The sequence below is a fragment of the Alosa pseudoharengus genome, unplaced genomic scaffold (assembly GCF_046254945.1).
Source record: "Alosa pseudoharengus isolate Yale_2024_CS ecotype anadromous, Long Island Sound unplaced genomic scaffold, YU_APseudo_1.1 YU_APseudo_1.1_scf_1, whole genome shotgun sequence".
NCBI classification, from domain to species: domain Eukaryota; kingdom Metazoa; phylum Chordata; class Actinopteri; order Clupeiformes; family Clupeidae; genus Alosa; species Alosa pseudoharengus.
In genome coordinates, this window is record NW_027468564.1 from 5745001 (window position 1) to 5767678 (window position 22678).

General features: G+C 41.8%; 3 protein-coding genes across 3 annotated transcripts in view; all 3 read right to left on the reverse strand.

Annotated features, from left to right (window-relative positions):
- LOC143135715 (protein NLRC3-like) overlaps positions 1-17932 on the reverse strand; it is a 39821-nt gene extending 21889 nt beyond the window's left edge. Inside the window, exon 1 of the mRNA XM_076296149.1 lies at positions 17821-17932. The gene's annotated coding sequence lies outside the window, so the exon portion shown is untranslated. The remainder of the gene's footprint in view (positions 1-17820) is intronic.
- Positions 1310-12222, reverse strand: LOC143119347 (uncharacterized). Its single transcript, XM_076281194.1, has 6 exons — positions 12173-12222; positions 11641-11814; positions 8501-8674; positions 4201-4374; positions 3173-3349; positions 1310-1992 (listed from the first exon to the last, which is right to left on the reverse strand). The coding sequence occupies exons 1-6, from the start codon at positions 12220-12222 to the stop codon at positions 1920-1922; spliced, it is 822 nt and encodes a 273-aa protein (XP_076137309.1). The 3' UTR covers positions 1310-1919.
- Positions 12319-21454, reverse strand: LOC143120540 (protein NLRC3-like). Its single transcript, XM_076281430.1, has 3 exons — positions 21411-21454; positions 15030-15128; positions 12319-14122 (listed from the first exon to the last, which is right to left on the reverse strand). Exons 1-3 carry the CDS (start codon positions 21452-21454, stop codon positions 12319-12321), a joined length of 1947 nt encoding a protein of 648 aa, XP_076137545.1.
- Positions 21455-22678: the final 1224 nt, after the last annotated feature.

Genomic DNA, 22678 nt, shown 5'->3' on the forward strand with positions numbered 1-22678 from the left:
GATAATTAGGGGGAACATTAAGTTCAAGTCAGAGCAGAGTTAGGAGTGTGCTGGCTGGTTGTTCCTGTCCCGTAAATAAAAGTTTCTTCACACCTGTAACCCGTCTTCCTTCCACGCCTCAACAAGACTGGATAGTTAATCAGGTAGTACTCTAAAAGTTAGGGTTACAGATTCTTTCTTTATTCTCATAAAGAAATAAATATTTTTATAAAACCACATCGGCCACATACATTGATATCATCATCATGACCACACCCACAGCTGTCTTCATGAAGAAGCATATCCATGAAACAGAGGGTGCTGATGAAGCCTTAATGAGCACATATACAGCTTTTATTAGTTGCTTTGGTGCATTTCTCAAATCATAATTAATATTTGCACTTGAATGCAACAGTTCATGCATTTCTCAAAACAATTAGTGCAAACAGCAGTGCATACTGGATAACCTGCAAAAGCACATACAGTATCTTGCTCAAAATGTTTGGTTTATGTCTCAAAAGCAACTGTAGGCTCTGGCCAATGATATTAAGGGCTTGAACAGGCAGTTATGCACAAATGTCCTCTGCACTTCAAATGGAGCTGGCCCACAATCAGCAGTCTCTCCAGCCAATCAGCACTCTCTCTCCAGCCAATCAGCACTCTCTCCCCAGCCAATCAGCACTCTCACTCCAGCCAATCAGCATTCTCTCCCCAGCCAACCTGCACTCTCTCCAGCCAATCAGCACTCTCTCCCCAGCCAATCTGCACTCTCTCCCCAGCCAATCAGTGTGTCCATTCACACTCAGATGGCTCATCCACAGACCTATTATGACCTGGAGCATGCGCTGGATGGAGAGAAGGTTATAGAATGGAATACAATAGAGTAGACTAAAATGGAATAGAGTAGAATGGACAGGGAGATGGTTATGAGCAAAGATTCTAGAGCGCTACACTCTAGAATCTTTGGTTATGAGCGCAGGGAGATGGTTTAAAAAGAATAGAACAGTTTTTGTCATTGTACATGAAAATGCAAAATGAACAAAATGTGCTGTGCCTGAATCTTAAGACTGTAATAAATAATGAAAGACACAGTTTGTGTGCTAGTAAGGCATGACTATTGCCTATAGTGTCAACTGGGTGATAAACGAGATAACGGCCGTCGAGGTGTCCTGTTATACGGAATTAATGGACTCGGAGATGTCTGGACAGGGAGATGAGCGCAAACTGGTTCCACGTTGCATTTCCTGTCTCGGTCCTCTGGATCAGATGCTCAGATGGATACATGATCTTCACAAACAACAATGTGCAAATAAAAACATTTATTCACTGAAGTACAAATTAAATTACATTGTAAAAACACCAAACAATGAAATCAAGAAGGAAGTCAACTCAGAACTCCATTTGGCCCCTACACCACAACAACTGACTCTCCTGCCATCCCCCCATTTACACAAACACACACACGTACGTACGCACACACACACACACACACACACACACACACACACACACCCACACACCCACGTACACACATACGCACACACAATACATTATAATATACATATTTTACAATAGATGGTGATAGATGTTAATACATTGTCCACCTCAGTCCACATGTCCATATGATTTCATACATGACAAAACAATAGTGAACAGGTTCAACACATATGGACAAAACAATAGTGAACAGGTTCAACACATATGGACATTCACACAATGTGTACAGTGTCTAGTCCACATGTCCATATGATTTCATACATGAAAAAACAATAGTAAACAGGTTTAACACATATGGACAAAACAATAGTGAACAGGTTCAACACGTATGGACATCCACACAATGTCCACTCCAGTCCACATGTCCATCTGCATGCTGTCAATCATCTCTGGCTGATCAGTGTGTGTGTGTGTGTATAATCTTAATATACTTAATGACCTCCTCAATCATCATCTTCCTCCTCCTCATCATCTTCCTCCCATCCCCACCATTCAATACCATGATCTTCCTCCCACCTGCAGGATAAAGGAGATGATCATCAATCAGTGTCCATGACAACAGACAAACACAGTAAGGGTGGAGCTAAATAGTCCAACACCACTGATCAGATCAGTCCAATCAGAAGCAATATTCTACTGTTCCCCCATTCCACCTGCAGGATAAAGGAGATGATCATCAATCAGTGGCATCAATGACAAGCCTCTACCAGTGAGCCAGGCTGCATGAGAGAGAGAGGCCTCTATTCTGTACCAGCAGCCATATAGTCCTTGAGCCAGAGGTGTTGGTGGGTACTACCTTAGGGGAAGAAGTCTCAGTGATTTTTAACAAGGTATACTGTACCACCTAAACCAATCAGTTGCAGTGTTGGGTTGTTACTGTACCACCTAAACCAATCAGTTGCAGTGTTGGGTTGTTACTGTACCACCTAAACCAATCAGCTGCAGTGTTGGGTTGTTACTGTACCACCTAAACCAATCAGCTGCAATGTTGGGTTGTTACTGTACCACCTAAACCAATCAGCTGCAGTGTTGGGTTGGGTTAATGAGCCATTATATGAAAATGAAATAGCCAATAATTGGCATACAGTACAGAAATCTTAACATTGGATAAAGTCAGGTTCAAAATTCTTCTTTTTGTTTCTCATTTTGGTGACATGTTAGAATGAAATGTTATTCCTGAAATTTCTTTTGGTGCTGTAATTTGCTGAAACCCCATGTTCCAGAACTTCAATGTACTTTCCATACTATAGGTTACAGATCAATATGAACAACCTCCTCTATGAAATCCTCCAGCATGTAGGAATATAACTGGAAACTAAAGTGTTTGTAAGTACAATTGAAGTGGAGAATTCTGGTTCAGAGTTATCAGGCAATAATAGATGTTTTTAAAAGATTTTGCCAGTATTTTAATGTATTTAAAATATTCACATTTAAAACACCAACTGTAATAACATGTAACTCTAATGTCCCAAATGAAAAACAAAAAGAGAAAAAATGAACCTGACTATTCCAGTGTGAAAGATGAGAAGATATGTGAGTCCAGAGAGAGAGAGAGGGGGGGGGGTGAAAATGGATGGATGAATAAAAGCAGAGGAACACAGAGGAAACAAACAGAAGAGAGAGAGGACAGAAACTAAAAGACAGGCATGTTGGGTCTCATGTCCTAAAGACCTGAGTGACATAGATATTTACTCACTCTAGTTTCTCCAGTTTACAGTGTGGGTCCTCCACTAGAGCAGAGAGCTGCTCTTCAGCTGATTCACTAATCCGCTTATTACGACTCAGGTGCAGCACTCTGAGACTTGAGGAGTGTGTGGACAGAGCAGAGGCCAGATAGGAACAGCCCTTATCGGTCAGATTACAGTACACTAGGCTGAAACAGAGTTAAACATCTGAATATTAATCACCAATACTCACCTCCACACACACTTTCTCCAACATTAACTCTCCTTTACCCCCCCCCCCCCTTTGTTAGCCAACAGAACTGTAGACTGAAACAGAATTATTTGAATATTAATCACAGGTTCTCTCTCTTTCTCTCTTTCTCTCTTTCTCTCTCTCTCTCTCTCTCTCTCTCTCTCTCTCTCTCTCTCACACACACAGTTTATTTTCTCGCTAGATTTCGATAAATAATTCCATCTGCTTACTTTTCAGGTGAGAGAGGTGCTGTTGTGGGTAATGCATTCCTCTCAGCGTGGTTTAAACAGGTTAACATTTTAGACAAAGTGGTCTGTTTAACCCACAAATCTATGTGACACATATAGTTTAACAAGATTTGAAACCCTATACACACACACACACACTGGATACACATCTTCCACACCTAAAAACTGCCATACATGCTCCCCAACCCACACACACTCATCTCTCTCTCACACACACACACACACACACACACCCTGTCACATACACTTTCCCTCTCCCCATGCACACCCATCAATGCCCCTCCTTACAGTATGCTAGACTGAAACAGAGTTAAACATCTGAATATTAATCACCAATCCTCACTCCCACATACACACACACACACACAAACATATTCCACACACTCACCCTGTCATATAAACACACACACACACAGACATGTTCCACACACTCACACAGACACACACAGACACACATACTCACCCTGTCACATAAACATAAACACACACACACACACACACACACACACACACACACACACACACACACACTTACTACTGTACATTAAATTAAGCTTACTTTAGTTCCTCCAGTTTGCAGTTTTGATGACAAAGTGCAGAACATAAAAGTTCCACTCCTGAGTCCAGCGGCTCGTTCTCAGTCAGGTCCAGCAGTCTGAGACTTGAGGAGTGTGAGGTCAGGGCAGAGGCCAGATAGGAACAGCTCTTCTCTGTCAGATTACAGTGCCATAGCCTGAAACAGAAAGATCAGAATATTAAGCACCTGTCTTCTACTCAAACACACAAACACACAGACACACACACACACACACACAGACACAAAAACACTCCCTCCCTCTTTCCCTCATAAACAATCTACTCCCTGTCAATTACATATACTGTACACACACACTCACCCTGTGACATACACACTGCCCCTCCTCCCACTCTACCCAATACTAACATTCACACACACACACACACACACACACAAAAATTTGTATTTTTCCAGTGAGACGCTGCAACAACCCAAACAACCGGCAGATGGCTCAAGTGAGAAGGGTGTCTCGTAAAAAGAAATGGAGCCTGGAAAACCCTACACAGACTTCACTACAGACTTTAGCAGACTGGTTTAGAAATAATTTAATAGCCAGAAATATGCCTGCCCGGCCCTAATAAAGAAATATTTGGTTAACTGCGAGTGAATCCCGTTTGTAGCCGTAGAAGAAACGCAGGACAAATTAAACATTCTGGTTTTCTCCGAGTGCAACGATGATAGACAGACATAATTTGGACAAAATATAGAGCATATTAACCTCCGTTGCTCAGCCAAATGCCTTCCTGTTACGTCCTGTTATCACGGAGTTACAGGCGATAAATGATTTTTGATGGTCACAAGTTTACTTCATTAGTGGTTTATTTTTATTTTTTTGATTATTAAAGAGTGTTTTTCATTTAAAGGTTTGACTTCGTGCTTATTCAGTAGAGCATTTAGTGCTCTCCCCAATCCCAGACGTTCACATTGCATGTTTGTTTGTAATGGATGCAACCGCGAGATAGGCTATGCGTTTGACGGCAATGAGTTGTTCGACATGAACCAAGACATATAGCCCAGCAGCAATCTAGGGACTGTTCGTTATTTATTGACCGGAGGAATTTTGAGTGCTTCAGTCAAAAGTTGCATGACCCTCTCTTGCCTGCTAGAAATTGTTCAATGACCCTCCGACAGAATTGTTAAAATTCAGAATTGTCGCTGTCTTCCGCCCGCGCCACAGCCACACACTGTGATAACGTTCTTAAATCAATCTTTCCCGTGAGCTTGCATGCTACCAGTCCTTCCTTTTCAAATGTGTTGCGCCTGTTTGCACAATTTCACAAATAATCATATGTGATTAATAATATGACAAATAATCCCTGTGCATGGGGACCGAAACAATGCATGCCAACTTTTTCTGTGTTTTTTTTTAACTTTCCCCCGCTGTCTTGCCGTTTTAATGTTTTCCCGTAGAATATCCCATATTTTAATACTCTCATAACAGCCCTGCCATCGGGCCTGTCTCTGTGTTGCCCTGTTGCTACCCCTTGCCCTTCCAACGAAACAGATGTCTTCAAATCATCGTTTTCCTTGCTTGAAGGCGAACTTAGAGTGATGCTAACCTATTTAAGTTTAACAGCGTGATTGTCGTGAGAGCACGATTCATTGGCGCTTGCATGTTCGGCCTTATGTCTACGTGCGCACCTGAGGCTACTCAGCTACAAGAGAAAGAATTTCCCCTGTTTGTATGTTCACTCCAAGTTGGCCTACCATAACTTACCAACTCTGCACTGTAGACCCTAACTGGCTATTTATATTTTTCTGTGAAATAAGCAAATGTATTTGTTCAACTTTATGAAGCAGAATTACGCATAGGCTACTTGGAACATAATACATTTGACAAAGGACAGATGTATGTTGCTAGTGACAAAATATTAACTTTCAGTGTTTTACGATGTCTTTGTCATGGGGAAGTGTTTTCCCCCATGCATTTATTCTAGGTTACTGTCAGTGACTGCCGTGAGAGAAGCGGGTTCTGTGTTTCGTTCATGTCAGTGACTGACGCGAGAGAAGCGGGGTCTATGTTGTGTTGCGTTGCGTTAATTTATTTTCATTGGGCATGCCGTGCCGTGCCGTCCACAGCTCTTCAGTTCTGACAAAGCCAAAACTCCTTTTGAAACAATGAGTGCAGGAAGTGCGTTTGTATGGTTATATTGCTTGACGGGGGGGATCCCAAGCAGCTTTCAGCCATAAGGCTACTTTGAGAACATTTCAATTCACCCGACACTAATATTCAAAATGTTGAAAACTATTTTGGCATAGCCTATAAAGCAGTTTAATTAAATGGAATGTTAGTTGTAAACAAACAAGCTACTTGGTGAGGCTTGGCCTCACATATGCGCTCGTGCCTTAAATGGCAGGAAAAATCTTCACGATAGGCCTATTAACTAACCACCCGATTCACGTTGGCTGGGGGGAAGGGGGGCCATCAGACATTTGTGCCCAGTTAATCCGGCCCTGCCCCCAACAAATCACAAAAAGCATCATAACGCACATTCTGCCGGGTCTGTTATTTACTGTAGGCTGCGCAAACCACAGGCCTTTATTTTGGGCAAGCCTGCATTCTTTCATTCATTCATTCATTCAACCTTTAATTATTCTCGGAGGGTCATTGAGGGAAGCCCTCATTTTCAATGAAGCCGAGATTACAGAAGCGAAGCAAAGCGCTCCACAAACAACACAACATTCGAGGCCTTCTGTTGAAGAATTTTATATAAAGCCTGCGCTAACAGTAATCCTCCTGCCCCTGATAGGCCTACCACAGCTGTGGATAGTGTGGAATGTTCAAGTAATAACACAATCCAATGTGTGTCTCAATTGTCCCCCGCTGATCACCTCACACATTTCTCTAGATTTTGCAACAAACTTACATGACACAATGCCATAAAATATGCCAGTTTTAGGACACAGAATAATGTTTGTAATGATACTAGGTAGGCCTACGTTTAACAGTAACAAGTGTAATGAGCTATTCATTGTCGAAGGTGCATGGTGAAGTGAAATTCTTACTTTGGAAAACAAACATTTGCCGATATCATCGCCGATCATCAGAATATTGCAACAGATTCTGTGTGTTCTGGACTGCAGGTAACTTGTTAAGCCAGTGGTTCTCAAACTTTTATTTCATTCCCCACTTTGATCAAGGGGCATGACTGATGATAGTGGAGATAACGTGTTATCCCGAGGCTTTTGCAAGTCAGCATCTTTGACGTTAGTCTATTAAAAATATAAGTTTTCGATGTCCCAAACGGAGAGCCATACTTTATTGTTTTTAACGATCTCTATGCTACTCACAAAAATGTAGGCATGGGGACATGATGAAGTAGGCTATCCAACTGTCGTGTGTTAAATTATTGTGATTATGAGCCAGTGGTTTTCAAACATTATACGTGACTCGAACATCTAACTAAATGCAACAGGCTCATATCGTCCTCGCATTCGTAAAATGAGGACCAGTGTTTTGTCAAATTGCAAATAGCTATTCATTTTAACAAATTTTTATGATATGGTATGAAGTGCTTTTTGTATAGGCTACTATCTTAATCTTGGAATATGGGGAGGGAAGTGGCGCGTCTGCAGTCAGCCAAATATGAATGTAATTGTGCGGCATAAAGCAGATGTATTTGTTTATTGTACAGAAAAAATAAAAATGACATGTCAAGCAGTCAATTGACTACATTGCAGTCAAGAAGTAGGGCAAATTAAGACAGTGTTTTGATTTGCGTAGTTGCGTTATCCCCAACACTGACAATAACATAGACAGCAAAATAAGATATTTTTTCGTTTTGTGGAGCGGCACTGGTAGGCTATCAAAAGCAGATTTCGATGTTGGCTACCACCGTGTAGTCAAACCTTAAGCCATAACCAAGTAGCCTTAGTCGAGGTAATGTTTAATTACGATTTATTTTGTTATTGAATTCGTAGGCTGAGATTACTCTTGGTGACAATTACGTTTAAAGGTAGCCTAGCCTCCTGCTTTTTCAGAAGGGGCGGCAGTCAGGCTACTGACAGAGCGATGTACAGTGGCAGAGCGACGCACAGTGGCTGAAAGTGGTACTAAAGCTTCACGCCTCGTAATGCGCGACTGAAGTGGCCATTTGAAAGCGATGCCCACTGTACACACACACACACACACACACATCCTGTCACATAAACACACTGCTCCTCCTCCCACTTTACACTATACGCTCTCATACACACACACACACACACACACACACACACACACACACACACACACACACACACACACAAACACGCACACACTGTATCAAGTCATACTTACTCTAGTTTCTCCAGTTTGCAGTTTTGATGACAAAGTGCAGAACATAAAATTTCCACTCCTGAGTCCAGCAGCTCATTGTCAGTCAGGTTCAGCAGTCTGAGACTTGAGGAGTGTGTGGTCAGGGCAGAGGCCAGATAGGAACAGCTCTTCTCAGTCAGATTACACTTATCCAGACTGAAACAGAATTAGAGATCATAATATTAAGCACCTATGTTCTACTCAAACACACACACACACACACACACACACACACACACACACACACACACACACACACACACACACACACACACACACACACACAAACTCCCTCCCTCCCTCAAAAACAATCTACTCCCTGTCAATTACATATACACACACACACACCCTGTGACATACACACTGCCCCTCCTCCCACTCTACTCTATACTAACACACACGCACGCACACACACACACACACACACACACTCATCCTGTCACATACACACTTTCCCTCTCCCCATGCACACCCCTCCTCCCACTCTACTCTATCAAAAACACACACAAACACATACACACACACCCTGTCACATACACACACACCCTGTCACATAGACACACACACACACACACCCAGTCACATTCACACACACACCCTGTCATATACCCACTTTCCCTTTCCCCATGCACACCCACAAATGCCCCTCCTCCCACTCTACTCTATACACAAACACACACACACCCACACACATCAGTGTTTCCTTTATGTTTATTTCGGCATGGCGGCCCGCCACGGTTTTATTATGACCGTCGCATGGCCAAATTTCCATCGAGGATTCCCGGGACACTGAAAGACCAGGGTGCACAAAACTTGGTAGGCATGTAACCCCACAAGGATAGCATAGAACCATCATTTTTCGTTTTGATCTGTAGATCCTCGCTGGACTGGACCCCCCGAAAGGAGGGTAGGGCAGACATAGTGTTCTGTGAATATCTCGAAAACCGTAGGGTTTAGGAGGACCACCTTTTTTTTGTATGTTGGTCTTAAGGGGTCATGTCAACCCATCCCATTATCACTCAATTCATGTATAGCGCCACCTAGTTAAAAATTAAAAAGCAAAAGCAAAATTGAAAGTGTAGGATCATTACGACACCCTCTGAATGCATGCCAAGTTTCGTGGACTTCATTCATGGGGGGCCATACAATAAATTAATTTATGTGTACATTTAGTGACTGTACACCAACAGAGTTTTCTGTGAATATCTTGAGAACCGTAGGGCCTAGGATGACCAATTTTTTGCGTATGTTTGCCTCCAGGGGTCATGTTAACCCATTCCATATGCACATTTGTGCATAAAGAGATAGTTACACACACACATACATTCACAGTAATCATACGTATGACACATACACACAGTGACATATGTACGCATGCATGCACATGCACACACACAGGCACACCCACAAGCACATGCACGCACGCACGCACGCACACGCACACACACACACACTTTAAGAATTTCTCAGAATTATGAACAGGCAAGATGGGGGTGGGGTTGTATAAAATGTATTTTACATGTGAAATCTATGAACTAATCATGTTTTGGTACTTGTTGTCTAGCAGATACCAGTGAGAATTGAGTGTGCATAATGCAATTCAGTGAGACAGTTAGAATCATATATGCCTTTCACCTTTTGTTTTTAGCCAGCAGCCAGACCAGCAGATACCCTGACTTTGCTGAATTATTGAGATGTTTTCCTTTGCATGAATGTTAAATTGAGGTCCTGACTCACCATGGTTGTTAAAGATCCCATGGCACTTATCGCAAAGAGTAGGTGGTTCCCCGATTTGCTTTATTTATTTACATATAAAGACACACACATGCGCACACACACACACACACACACACACACACACACACACACACACACACACACACACACACACACACACACACACACACACACACACACATTTAGCGGTGCCACTGATGCAAAATATTGTCTGGAAGCATAGTAGGCTAAATGCTCTCCGCTGGCTGCTAAAAATTGCAGTTTAACAATAAACAGCAATGCTAATTCGAGGTACCAGTCTAGTTTTATTCCATAAATATATTGTTTTTAAAGACGTTAGTGCCATGCACTGTCAAAACACAATTTTCGCACAACTTGGTGGAAAGGTCTAGCCCATCACAGACTAAGGAAAACACATTCATTTCTGAAGCTGATCGTATTGAAAGTATTTCCCATTTCGTAGCCAATTAGCTCGCTCGCAACAACAGCAAAAACAAAACTGGAGAGTGGATGTCTCTGCGAAGACACCGCTGTTACATTAGATGCGCACTCAATCGCGAATCGACGCAGTAAAAAAAGCAACGACTGGTAGTAACGAAGGTAAATTGGATTACTGTAAAGCAAAACTTTGCCAAAAACATTTTGTATGCACTCGCGGTGATGGCCTAGTAGACCTAATGTGAATCGCGGACTATAAAGTAAAGGAGATTGACACCCAGCTTTGTGACACCCAGCCACTGTTAAAAAAAAAATCTAGCGGAAACACTGCACATACATACACACACACACACACACACACTGTCACATACACACTTTCCCTCTCCCCATGCACACCCCTCCTCCCATTGTACTCTACAGTCCCTGACAAATTTCTTGTCACCCCTTTAGAAATTTTGGTTTTTAAGCCTAATACACACACTTTTGGAGGGTTTTTTTGAGGAAACAATTCAGGACAATTTCAATAGCTCAACACAACTGAAACCTCAATTGGTTTCCCCAAATTCAACACAACATATCGCTGCAAGAAGTGCAATACCGTCAAACTGACACGGTCAAACGTCTTGTCACCCTTCACAATGTCAAACTGACACGGTCAAACGTCTTGTCACCCTTCACAATGTCAAACTGACACGGTCAAACGTCTTGTCACCCTTCACAATGTCAAACTGACACGGTCAAACGTCTTGTCACCCTTCACAATGTCTTTTGCACTGATAAAAACACACTTTTCATTGTTAAAAACCAGTGTTGAGGTTATGGGTAGTCAGACGTCAGCTGTGAAAGCATTCCTGACAAATATCCTTCCATGTTCTACTTTTGTTCCTAGGGTTAGGGTTAACACACACACACACACACACACACACACCGTATCAAGTGATACTTACTTGAGATCCTCCAGTTTGCAGTTTTGATGACAAAGTGCAGAACATAAAAGTTCCACTCCTGAGTCCAGCAGCTCATTCTTATTCAGGTTCAGCAGTTTGAGACTTGAGGAGTGTGTGGTCAGGGCAGAGGCCAGATAGGAGCAGCTCTTCACCGTCAGATTACACTTCTCCAGCCTGAAACAGAATGAGAGATCAGAATATTAAGCACCTATCTTTAACACACACACACACACAGATTCTTGTGTATTGTTATAGCCCTATTAAATGTAGTACAGTCTCTAGTCTATCACACAAACAACCCCCCCAACCCCTACCACCTTCCACCCTCCCACCTTAACTAACTGTATATGTGTCTTATATGTTGTGTCTTACATAACATACGCTACATAAAACTGATCGTTTCTGACACTACACGTTGGCCTCGAGAATCAGAGATCTACTGTATGTCAAAAATTGCCAGATTTCTCCGTTAACCATTTACATGTAGGTGGAAGAATAATCTACACCACATAAATAGCAGTCTCCTGTGCACTGAGAGACGTCTCTGCTAAACACCAGCTGGTACACACTGGAGATGCCCATGTTCCCCACATGCAATTTAGACCATAGCAGGGGCTTTACTAGCCTGGGGGAAATGCCATAGGAATATTCATCATCACTAGTCTCATTTAGTGTTACTTATTCAGCTGATGTACATGTTGCGATCACTGGCACCAGCTTCTGAAGAACATCATCTCGACTGAGGAGTTCCGTCTGATCTTTCTCTGGAGTCTTTATGTACTTCTGCAGGTCAAGCTCAGCCAGCTGCTCTTCTGACATCTCAAACGTAAATCTCTCAGTCTCCCACTCTCCTGGTAAGAGCATGTCTACATACAGAGTTCCTGAACCCCTCTTCTCCTCCACTCCGCTCTGTTTGTGCTCCACTACAGCATGGTGATTCAGCTCATTCAGACAGTAGAACAGGTTGATACTTCTGTCTGAGCTACTCTGATCTCTGATCTTCTGTTTGATATACTGCACTGTTTGCTCTGAGCTATCTGATTGGCTACTGCTCAGTGGCAGTGGGTGTCTTAAGATAATCTGATTGGCCTCGAGTGAGAGGCCCAGGAGGAAGCGGAGGAAAAGGTCCAGGTGTCCATTTTCACTCTGTAAGGCGAGATCCACTGCAGTCTTGTGTAGGTCATGAAGTGTTGCAGCCCTGAACAGAGCAGAGAGCTGAGAGGTTTGCTGTTGGTCAGACATGTTTCTCTCTCTGTTGCTGAAACAGATGAACACATACATAGCTGCAAGAAACTCCTGGATGCTCAGATGCACAAAGCTGAACACCTTCCCCTGGTACAGCCCAGACTCCTCTCTGAAGATCTGAGTACACACTCCTGAGTACACTGATGCTTCTGTGATGTCAATTCCACACTCTCTCATGTCTTCCTCATAGAAGATGAGATTGACTTTCTCCAGTTGTTGGAAAGCCAGTTTCCCCAGTTTGAAAATCATCTCTTCATCTGTCTCTTTTCTCTCTGTGTACTTGACATTTTTCATGCTTGTCTGGAGGATCAGGAATTGTGTGTACATTTGAGTCAGAGTCCTTGGCATTTGAACTTTGTCTGATTCTTTTGATGTTTTCTCTACGACAGTGGCTGAAATCCAGCAGAAGACTGGAATGTGGCACATGATGTAGAGGCTCCTGGATGACTTCAGGTGTGTGATGGTTCTGCTGGCCAGGTTCTCATCGCTGATTCTCTTCCTGAAGTACTCATCTTTCTGTGGGTCATTGAATCCCCTTATTTCTGTCACCTTGTCCACATACGTACGAGGCATCTGATTGGCTGCTGCTGGTCGGGTAGTGATCCAGAGGAGAGCAGAGGGAAGCAGATTCCCCTTGATGAGGTTTGTCAGCAGCACGTCCACTGAGGCTGGCTCTGTCACATCATTACACTCTGTTTTGAAGTGGAAATCTAGAGAAAGGCGACACTCATCCAGACCATCAAAGATGAACAAGACTCTGTGTGCTGAACTGGTGAAGATTCTTGGATCTTTGATTTCAGGGAAGAAGCATTGAATAAGATCCATCAGACTGAGTTTGCTCTTCTTCATCTGGTTCAGCTCCCGGAAAGAAAGAGGAAATATGAAGTGAATATCCTGATTGGCTGTTCCTTCAACCCAGTCCAGAATGAAGTTCTGCACAGAGACTGTTTTTCCAATGCCAGCCACTCCCTTTGTCAGCACTGTTCTGATGTCTTGTGCAGATAAGGGTTTAAAGATGTCACTGTATTTGATTGGTCTGCCTTGTGCTGCTTCACTCCAGGATGCCCTCTCTATCTGTCTGACCTCATGTTCATCATTGACCTCTCCTCCTCCCCCCTCTGTGATGTAGAGCTCTGTGTAGATCTCCTGGAGGAGTCTGGTGTCTCCCTGCTGTGGGATTCCCTCAATCAGACACTGAAACTTCTTCCGCAGGTGGGATTTGTGAATCTGCTGATATCTATATGTGAAAACCAAAACACATGAATAAACACTAAATAAAATAAGTAGATAAAGTCCATCACACCAGTATTTGCTCCCAAATATCTTTTTTACTGGTGATGTTTTGAGTGTGAGCCCTTCCTCAGACGTGGACTAAATAAAAGCACTCAAAAACACACATGCATAGACACACAAATGTACTTTGATGGGCCCGTGTGATCATGATGTGATCCCACCCACATGGCACAACTATCAATCATTCAGACCAGAAGACCATTTAATAAAACTCTCTTTCTCTCCCTCTCTCACGCACGTACACACTCACACATACACACACACACACACACACACACACACACACACACACACACACACACACACACACACACACACACACACACACACACATATATACAGTGCTAAGCATAAGTGAATACCATACCTAGAGATTGGTATAGGGTACTTTCCATAAGATCATCTCTCAATGCAAATCAAACCAGCTATTAGGCTAACTGAGATAAAACCATGGCAATCACTAGGTGAAGGGTATGATGTGGGGCTATCTTAATTCCAAAGGCCAAGGGAACTTTATCAGGATGCATAGTATCCTGGATCCATGAAATAACTGGCATTTACAAATAAAAATCTGCCTGCCTCTATGGGAATGTAACATAGGGGTGTACTTACTTATGTCCCCTGTATTTTAAGGAACAACATTATTCATTCACAAAAAAAATTGGTGTCCTTAAAAGGTTGGACTTTCCCTCATTTTTTATTAAGGCATTAAAATCAATTTCCAAAAGATATTTTAATTAATCTTTTTAGTCAACTTTAGCATGGGTGTATTCACTTATGCTTAGCACTGTGTGCACACATACACACACACACACACATACACACCATTTAGGGCATAGCCATGAACTTACTCTGCGATAGATGATTCTCCTCCTTTAGGGTTGATTGGCAAATCTTTGGACCAATCATTGTTGAGTGTAGGCGAGTGGGACCTAATATTCTTCTTTGGGCTGCAGCAGAACCCAAACACATCAACACAAACACAGGATTCCAAGATCAAACACTTCAACACAAACACAGGATTCCAAGATCAAACACTTGTTAAGCACTTTCAAGGGAAATGTTCAAGCTCTTTTCAGCACTTTACAGTGGTGGCAAATTGCATATTAAAAATAAAAATCTGCCTGCCTCTATGGGAAAATCTGCCTGTCTCTATAGGAATTTAACATAGGGGTTCATATACTTATGCCTCCTGTATTTTAAGAACATTTATTTATTTATATACACTATTCATTCACAAAGAAAATTGGTGTCCTTAAAGGTTGGATTTTTCCTAATTTTTTTAATTAAGGCATTAAGTTCAATTTTCAAAAGATGATTTTTTATTCCTCTTTTTAGTCAACTTTAGCATGGGCTCACATATTTTTTCTTGCCACTGTAACTTGGCTGAGTCAATATACCCCCCCCCCCATTATAAAATGTATATGAAATAAACTAATAATAAATCACTCAACAAATAACTATCTTCTTCTTTGCTGAAAATGTGAACTAATGATAAGACTAGCTCTTTCATCACAAGAATGATTATGCCTCTTTCTTGCCGACAACGGCATGCAGACAGGCCTATGTCTGTCACCATGAGATACAGGCCAATAGGCCTACAATGCAGACATGTGAAAGTTGGGGCCTATGTCTGTTACCATGAGATACAGGCCAATAGGCCTGCAATGCAGACATGTGAAAGTTGGGGCCTATGTCTGTTACCATGAGATACAGGCCAATAGGCCTGCAATGCAGACATGTGAAAGTTGGGGCCTATGTCTGTCACCATGAGATACAGGCCAATAGGGTTGCAATGCAGACATGTGAAAGTTGGGGCCTATGTCTGTCACCATGAGATACAGGCCAATAGGCTTGCAATGCAGACATGTGAAAGTTGGGTGACATGAAGGGGACTGAGCTGGTGTGAAGGGAATCAAGCCAACTCGGGCCACCATCATGCATCAAATCATGTGTCATGAAATTCTGCAACTGCAAGCTCTATTCCTTCTGCACTGACCCTGAGCATTTGCAATGGCAAGCTCTGTCCCGCTGCACTGCCCCTGCATCTGCCACTGTTAGTTAACAACATCTGCAAGCTTGATTCCCTTGCATGGCATCAAATCAATCATAAATGTTTGAGTTACGGGTGGTGGAATAATTATCATCAAATCATGAGTTATCTTATTAATAGTATATTTATTCATATGTCATCGGATACTCTGTCTTGCTTTCTCTGATTCATCTCCCATGCACTGGTACAACATGCACTGTTTAATATTGTTATGCTCTATTTCAGAAAGGATGTCCATCTAAACATTTCTGGTGGGTATCTTTATTTTTTTATTCTTTGGGGGTAGGCTCCGCCCCCTGCCGTCTCATTGCTGCAGGATCTGCAAGAGTCTGCACACTCTGTGACCTGGACCGAGGACGGGACCTACTGTACGCCAAAGACTCTTATTGTTGCTTATGTCTTTTGTATATCCTTTGATGGATTAAAACATGTGTTAACTTTCATTGTACCTCCCTGCGTCTTTCTGATAGGACTTACTGTCCAGTTGAAGAGTCTCCTCTAGAGACTCGGGTGGGTGTAGGGGAGGGTGGCCTCCTGTTAGAGCTAGCGCCCCTCATCCTAGAGAGGAAGAGGAGAACTTCCATCAAGAAAATATTCCTGTCTCTAGTCACAAACACACACACAACTTCCATCAGGAGAACATTTACACTCTTTGTTCCTGTCTGATAATCACACACCTGACACACACAAACGCACGCACACAAACACAAACACACACACACACACAGGTTAGCATAAGTTTGGCAGAACAATGTGTACAAAAATCGCCGGCAGATCAGGCTGGGTTTACCCAGTCTAGGCCTACTATACACACACACACACATTTCATACAGTAGGTCTACTATACAAACACACACACACACACACACATTTCATACAGTAGGCCTACAAACACACACTCACATGTCATGCAGTAGGCCTAGTATACAAACACACACACACACACATTTCATACAGTAGGCCTACTACACACACACACACATTTCATACAGTAGGCCTACTATACAAACACAAATACACTAACACACACACACACACACACATTTCATACAGTAGTCCTGCTACACAAACACACACACACATTTCATACAGTTGGCCTACAAACACACACACACACACATTTTATACAGGCCTATACAAACACACACACACACATTTCATACAGTAGGCCTACTATACAAACACACACACACACATTTCATACAGTAGGCCTACAAACACACACACATTTCATACAGTAGGCCTACTACACACACACACACATTTCATACAGTAGGCCTACTATACAAACACAAATACACTAACACACACACACACACACACATTTCATACAGTAGTCCTGCTACACAAACACACACACACATTTCATACAGTTGGCCTACAAACACACACACACACACATTTTATACAGGCCTATACAAACACACACACACACATTTCATACAGTAGGCCTACTATACAAACACACACACACACATTTCATACAGTAGGCCTACAAACACACACACATTTCATACAGTAGGCCTACTATACAAGCACACACACATTTCATACAGGCCTATTACAGACACATACAGCGTGTTACTTACAGTGCTGATGTGACCACTGGAACCAGCCTCTGAAGAACTTCATCTGGAGACTACATTCAAAACAATTCTAATTCAGTTTTGCATAATATGAAGTTATGTTTCTTCAAGCTCAGTTGCAATCAGTAATTAAAATGTTATGTTCCCTTTTCTCGCTGTAGTCTAAGTCATAATAGTAGACTACCCTAGGCGGCCCGTTATTGGCTACTCGACCGTTGACTAAATTGAGACACGAGGATTTTGTAGCGTTAACTATTTATGTAGCCTAGGCCTACGTTTTTATCATGAATATCAACATAGGCTACAATAACTGTATATTAACGATAATGTTATCATTGCCGTCGTGTCGATGCCGAGAGGCAGAGGTTAAATTGGGCCGGAGCGCACCGGAGCGCAGCTCCGCCTCCTCAGGTCCACAACACACCCTGCCGGAGCTCAGCTCCGTCTCCTTCAGCACCAACCTTGTTATTCCACTAGAATTATTTTTCATCTCCTGCCAAATACATGGCATATGAGACTGAATAATTAGCAAGACTAGCCTAATATTGAACTTCCGTGGCCCAGTAAAATCTCAAGTTCAGGTTTAATTTCTCGCAGTGTACTCGTCACACAGATATCATACAGATATCACGTGAACGAGCGGAATCTAAGCTGTCCAATGATATTAACGCCAAGTGGCTGTGATAAATGGTTCGCGAGAAACTTAACATTGAACTTGTATAAAATGTAGACCTAATCATATTTGCATTCTGCACACGTCTGCACAAACTCTAAACTCAACACAAGGCGAACCGTATATCACAATAAACAGCAGACCTTGCCGAATACGATAACGCATACATCTGTAGGCTACAACGCGGTTCCCGAGTAGCCTATTTTAAATTGCAACACATTTCTACATGGTCTCCAACTTTGGGCCAAAATTATAATGTATTCTCATCTAAACTATTTAGCCTACAGTATGTCAGTAGAAACATTTCTGTAAATTGCTTAGCCAGAGTATCCCACCATCATGGTTGTTATATTGCCAGATGCTATAATATAGCCTAATATAATATAATATAATATAATATACTAATATAATATAATGTTTCCTAATGCCATGAATGCAAAAATATGAGGGAAAAAATCATGAGACGCAAATGTTTTTGTTCTTGATATAAAGGCTGTCATAACACATTAAGAATTATCACATCTACTTTCCCAGATATGGGTAGCCCAGATATAGCATGTATAGATGACCATTACAATGACCAATATAACTCAATGACCAATATGAATAGCTTAAGCCAACACAGGTTGTTCTGCTACAGGCTACTGCATAATTTCATGGAGTGCTGAAATGTACACTATTTTTGACCATTTCTAAAAAGAAACTCAGAAAATATGCTTTGTGGTTGTGAACTTATTGCAGTATCATAACTAATCTGTGTGTACACGGTTAAAACTCTGAACCGCAAAATACTACTACAGCACAAATATTTCCATCCATAGGCCTATATTTTATAATAATTTTATATAATATTATGTAATTATTAAGTCTAACCTCTGAATTTCTTTTGAAAGTGCACTAGATTGATGCATTTAAACGTTAAAATATACAAAAATTTCTTACGGGGGAGCATGCCCCCGGACCCCCCTAGGGGGGCTTGTGTCCCAGTGCAGTTTATGCCTAGTGACACCCCTGATCTATAACGATGAAACGATGAAATGGACCCTGGAAGATGTTTTGAGGGGCGGTAGAGATTGAAGATGTAAACCCAGAAGTGTGCAGAATCGGTCATTTTGAAGTAGGCTATAGAACTATGCATTTAGTAGAAAAACCCTAAAGAGAGGCAAAACATTAAAGGTAAAAATAACAATAAAGTAGGCCAGGGATGGATTACTGCACGGGCCTACTGGGCCCAGGCCCCAAGGGGTCAGGGGGCCCTGAAGCCTAAGCCTTTGCATGGAATCATTGCCTCAATATCAACAAATCAGGATGTAGGCTATGAATCTGATTAAATTTAGTATTGGCCAACCCCAAAATGCACCAGATTACAGGAAATCACATCAAAGAAATTAAAAATGTTCTGGGGGAGGACCCCCAAACCCCCCCTCCCACATATGAGACAATAGTAGCCCTACCTTACATTAATACTGGAAAAAGAGCCCATTTGGTGTAAAAACACATTGTCATTTTACGACGCGATTTTGAATGATGACCATTCACCGTAAATAAGGGCTCCCCCTCCTTACAAAAGCCAATTTAACCACTGCCGAGAGGCTATATGTCTGCATTCCACTTTTGAATCCCCGTAAAAATAATTTTATCAAACTCATTGTGTTGAAACAACGATTAAACCACATTATCCCATGCTGATTTCCAATTGTATTTACTAGATGGTTCATTGGAGAAAATGTTGAACTTGTCTTCTTCTACTTCTTCTTCTTTCCTTAAAATGGCGGTTGGCAAACAACTTTTGGACGCATTACCGCCACCTACCGAATTGGAGTGTGAGTCTGGATATAATATATTTAAATCCTAATAATAGCTAATAATAATAATAAATAATAATAAAAAAAATATGAAAGAAAAAAGAAACAAATAAAGAAAGAAAAGGTATTACTCTATATTCTTCTAATCAGACCAGTTTCTTCCAAGAAGTAAAACAAAGCTCTAAAACAAACTTCACCTAAATGTTTCTGAAGAATTGTCTCTATTCTTAAAGGCTCACTCTCTATCTCCAACTCTTGAATGAGTTGCTGTCTCTCCTGGTTAAACTTATTACAGTGTGTTGTGTTCTACTGTACATTCGCCAGTAGGTGGCGAGAACGTATTACGCGTTATTGATATGTACGTGTTCTGAATGATAAGAGAGAAGAATACATGGAGAATGAATGAAACGTTACTGCTGTACTGCGTACTTATTTACTTACAAATTACTTACAGTTACTTTGCATACCTACTACCTTATTACTACTTTACAACCTAACAAATTGGCGACGAGTTTTTCTACCCACTACTTTCAATGATGGCTGTTTCACCTCCTTTTTCTACACCGTTTTTACAATGCCCTGGCGAACCTGCTCTGCCATTCCACACGTGGCTGAAAATGTTCCATAACTATTTGGAAGTGGTAGCTACAAATACAAATGGATGGCCAGATGCACGAAAACGTGCACTTCTTCTACACTGCCTGGGAACCGAAGGTCAGAGACTTTTCTACACACTGCCTGATCAAGGTGAGACCATGGAGGATGCTGTTAATACTTTAAAAGCTTACTTTACTCCACGTCGGAACATAGTGGCTGAGCGTCATGTATTCAGAAAACGTGCACAAGCTTCCCACGAATCAGTGCTACAGTATGTTGCAGCGTTGCGGGACAGCAAGTACGTGTGAGTTTGAGTCCAACTTAGATGAAATGCTACGTGATCAGTTGGTGGAAAACGTAAACAATCCTCGCATACGCGAACGACTGATTCTCGAACCTGACTTAACTTTTTAGAGAGCCATTACCCTTGCCACACAGATAGAAGCCGTTGGTGAACAAGCTAAGCGAATTGCTGGCGATCGCTCAGCTCCTGTGCAAGATGTGTCTGCAACCTCTACTGCACGCCGCCACCGCCGACCACCACCACCTCCTCCAAAGCCATCTAGTACGCCTTCTTGTTTTTCACGAAGCTGAAGTTGGCCGCACATTCAGAATGCGGTGTAGTTAAGTTTCGATTCCACCTTAAATATTGCAATTTTCTACCGACAGGGGGCAGCGCTGACTGCAAATACGCGATGACACTGGCATTTGCCTAGTAGCAGACGAACATGTAGGCTACTCCTCACAGACGAATAAAAGCCTTTTTTCTGGTGACTCCATTGTCGACCAATCTTTAAGTAAATGATACAACATGCTTTCTGTCAAATAAATCGGTTCATATTGCACTTGTTTTGGGGGGGCTTTTTTGTTCTTTCTTTACATGAGCTATATTTCATATTTTACAATTTATGCACTAGATTTGATACCCATTGCTCACACATGATTTGCCGTGAGATATTACACCACATCCCGATACTACCGTCTCACAGCGTTCATATGACACCCAGCATGCCAAATTTCGTCGTGGAAAATGCCCATTTTTTTACATTTAAATTACTATATTTCATATTCCACAGTATATGCACTAGATATGATACCTATGGTCCATACATCATTTGCCGTGAAATATTACACCACATCCCGAAACTACAGTCTCTGTGCTTTCATTTGACACCATGCATGGCCAATTTCGTCGTGGAAAATGGGCATATTTCATAGATTTAATTTACATGAGCTATATTTCATATTCCACAATTTATGCACTAGATTTGATACCTATAGCCCATACATCATTTGCCGTGAAATATTACACCACATCTCGATACTGCAGTCTCTGAGCTTTCATATGACACCCTGCATGCCAAATTTCGTTGTGGAAAATGGCCATATTTTATAGATTTACTTTACATGAGCTATATTTCATATATTACCATTTGTGCACTTGATTTTATGCCTATTGCCCACACATCATTTGCCGTGAAATATTACACCACATCCCGAAACTACAGTCTCTGAGCTTTCATTTGACACAATGCATGGCCAATTTCGTCGTGGAAATTCACCCTTTTATTACAATTGAAATTACATGAGCTGTTTTTCATATTCCACAATGTATGCACTGGACTTGATACCTATTGCCCACACAACATTTGCCGTAAAATATTACACCACATCCCGATACTACCGTCTCACAGCGTTCATATGACACCCTGCATGCCAAATTTCGTCGTGGAAAATGGCCATTTTCCTTACATTTTAATTACATGAACTATATTTCACATTCCAC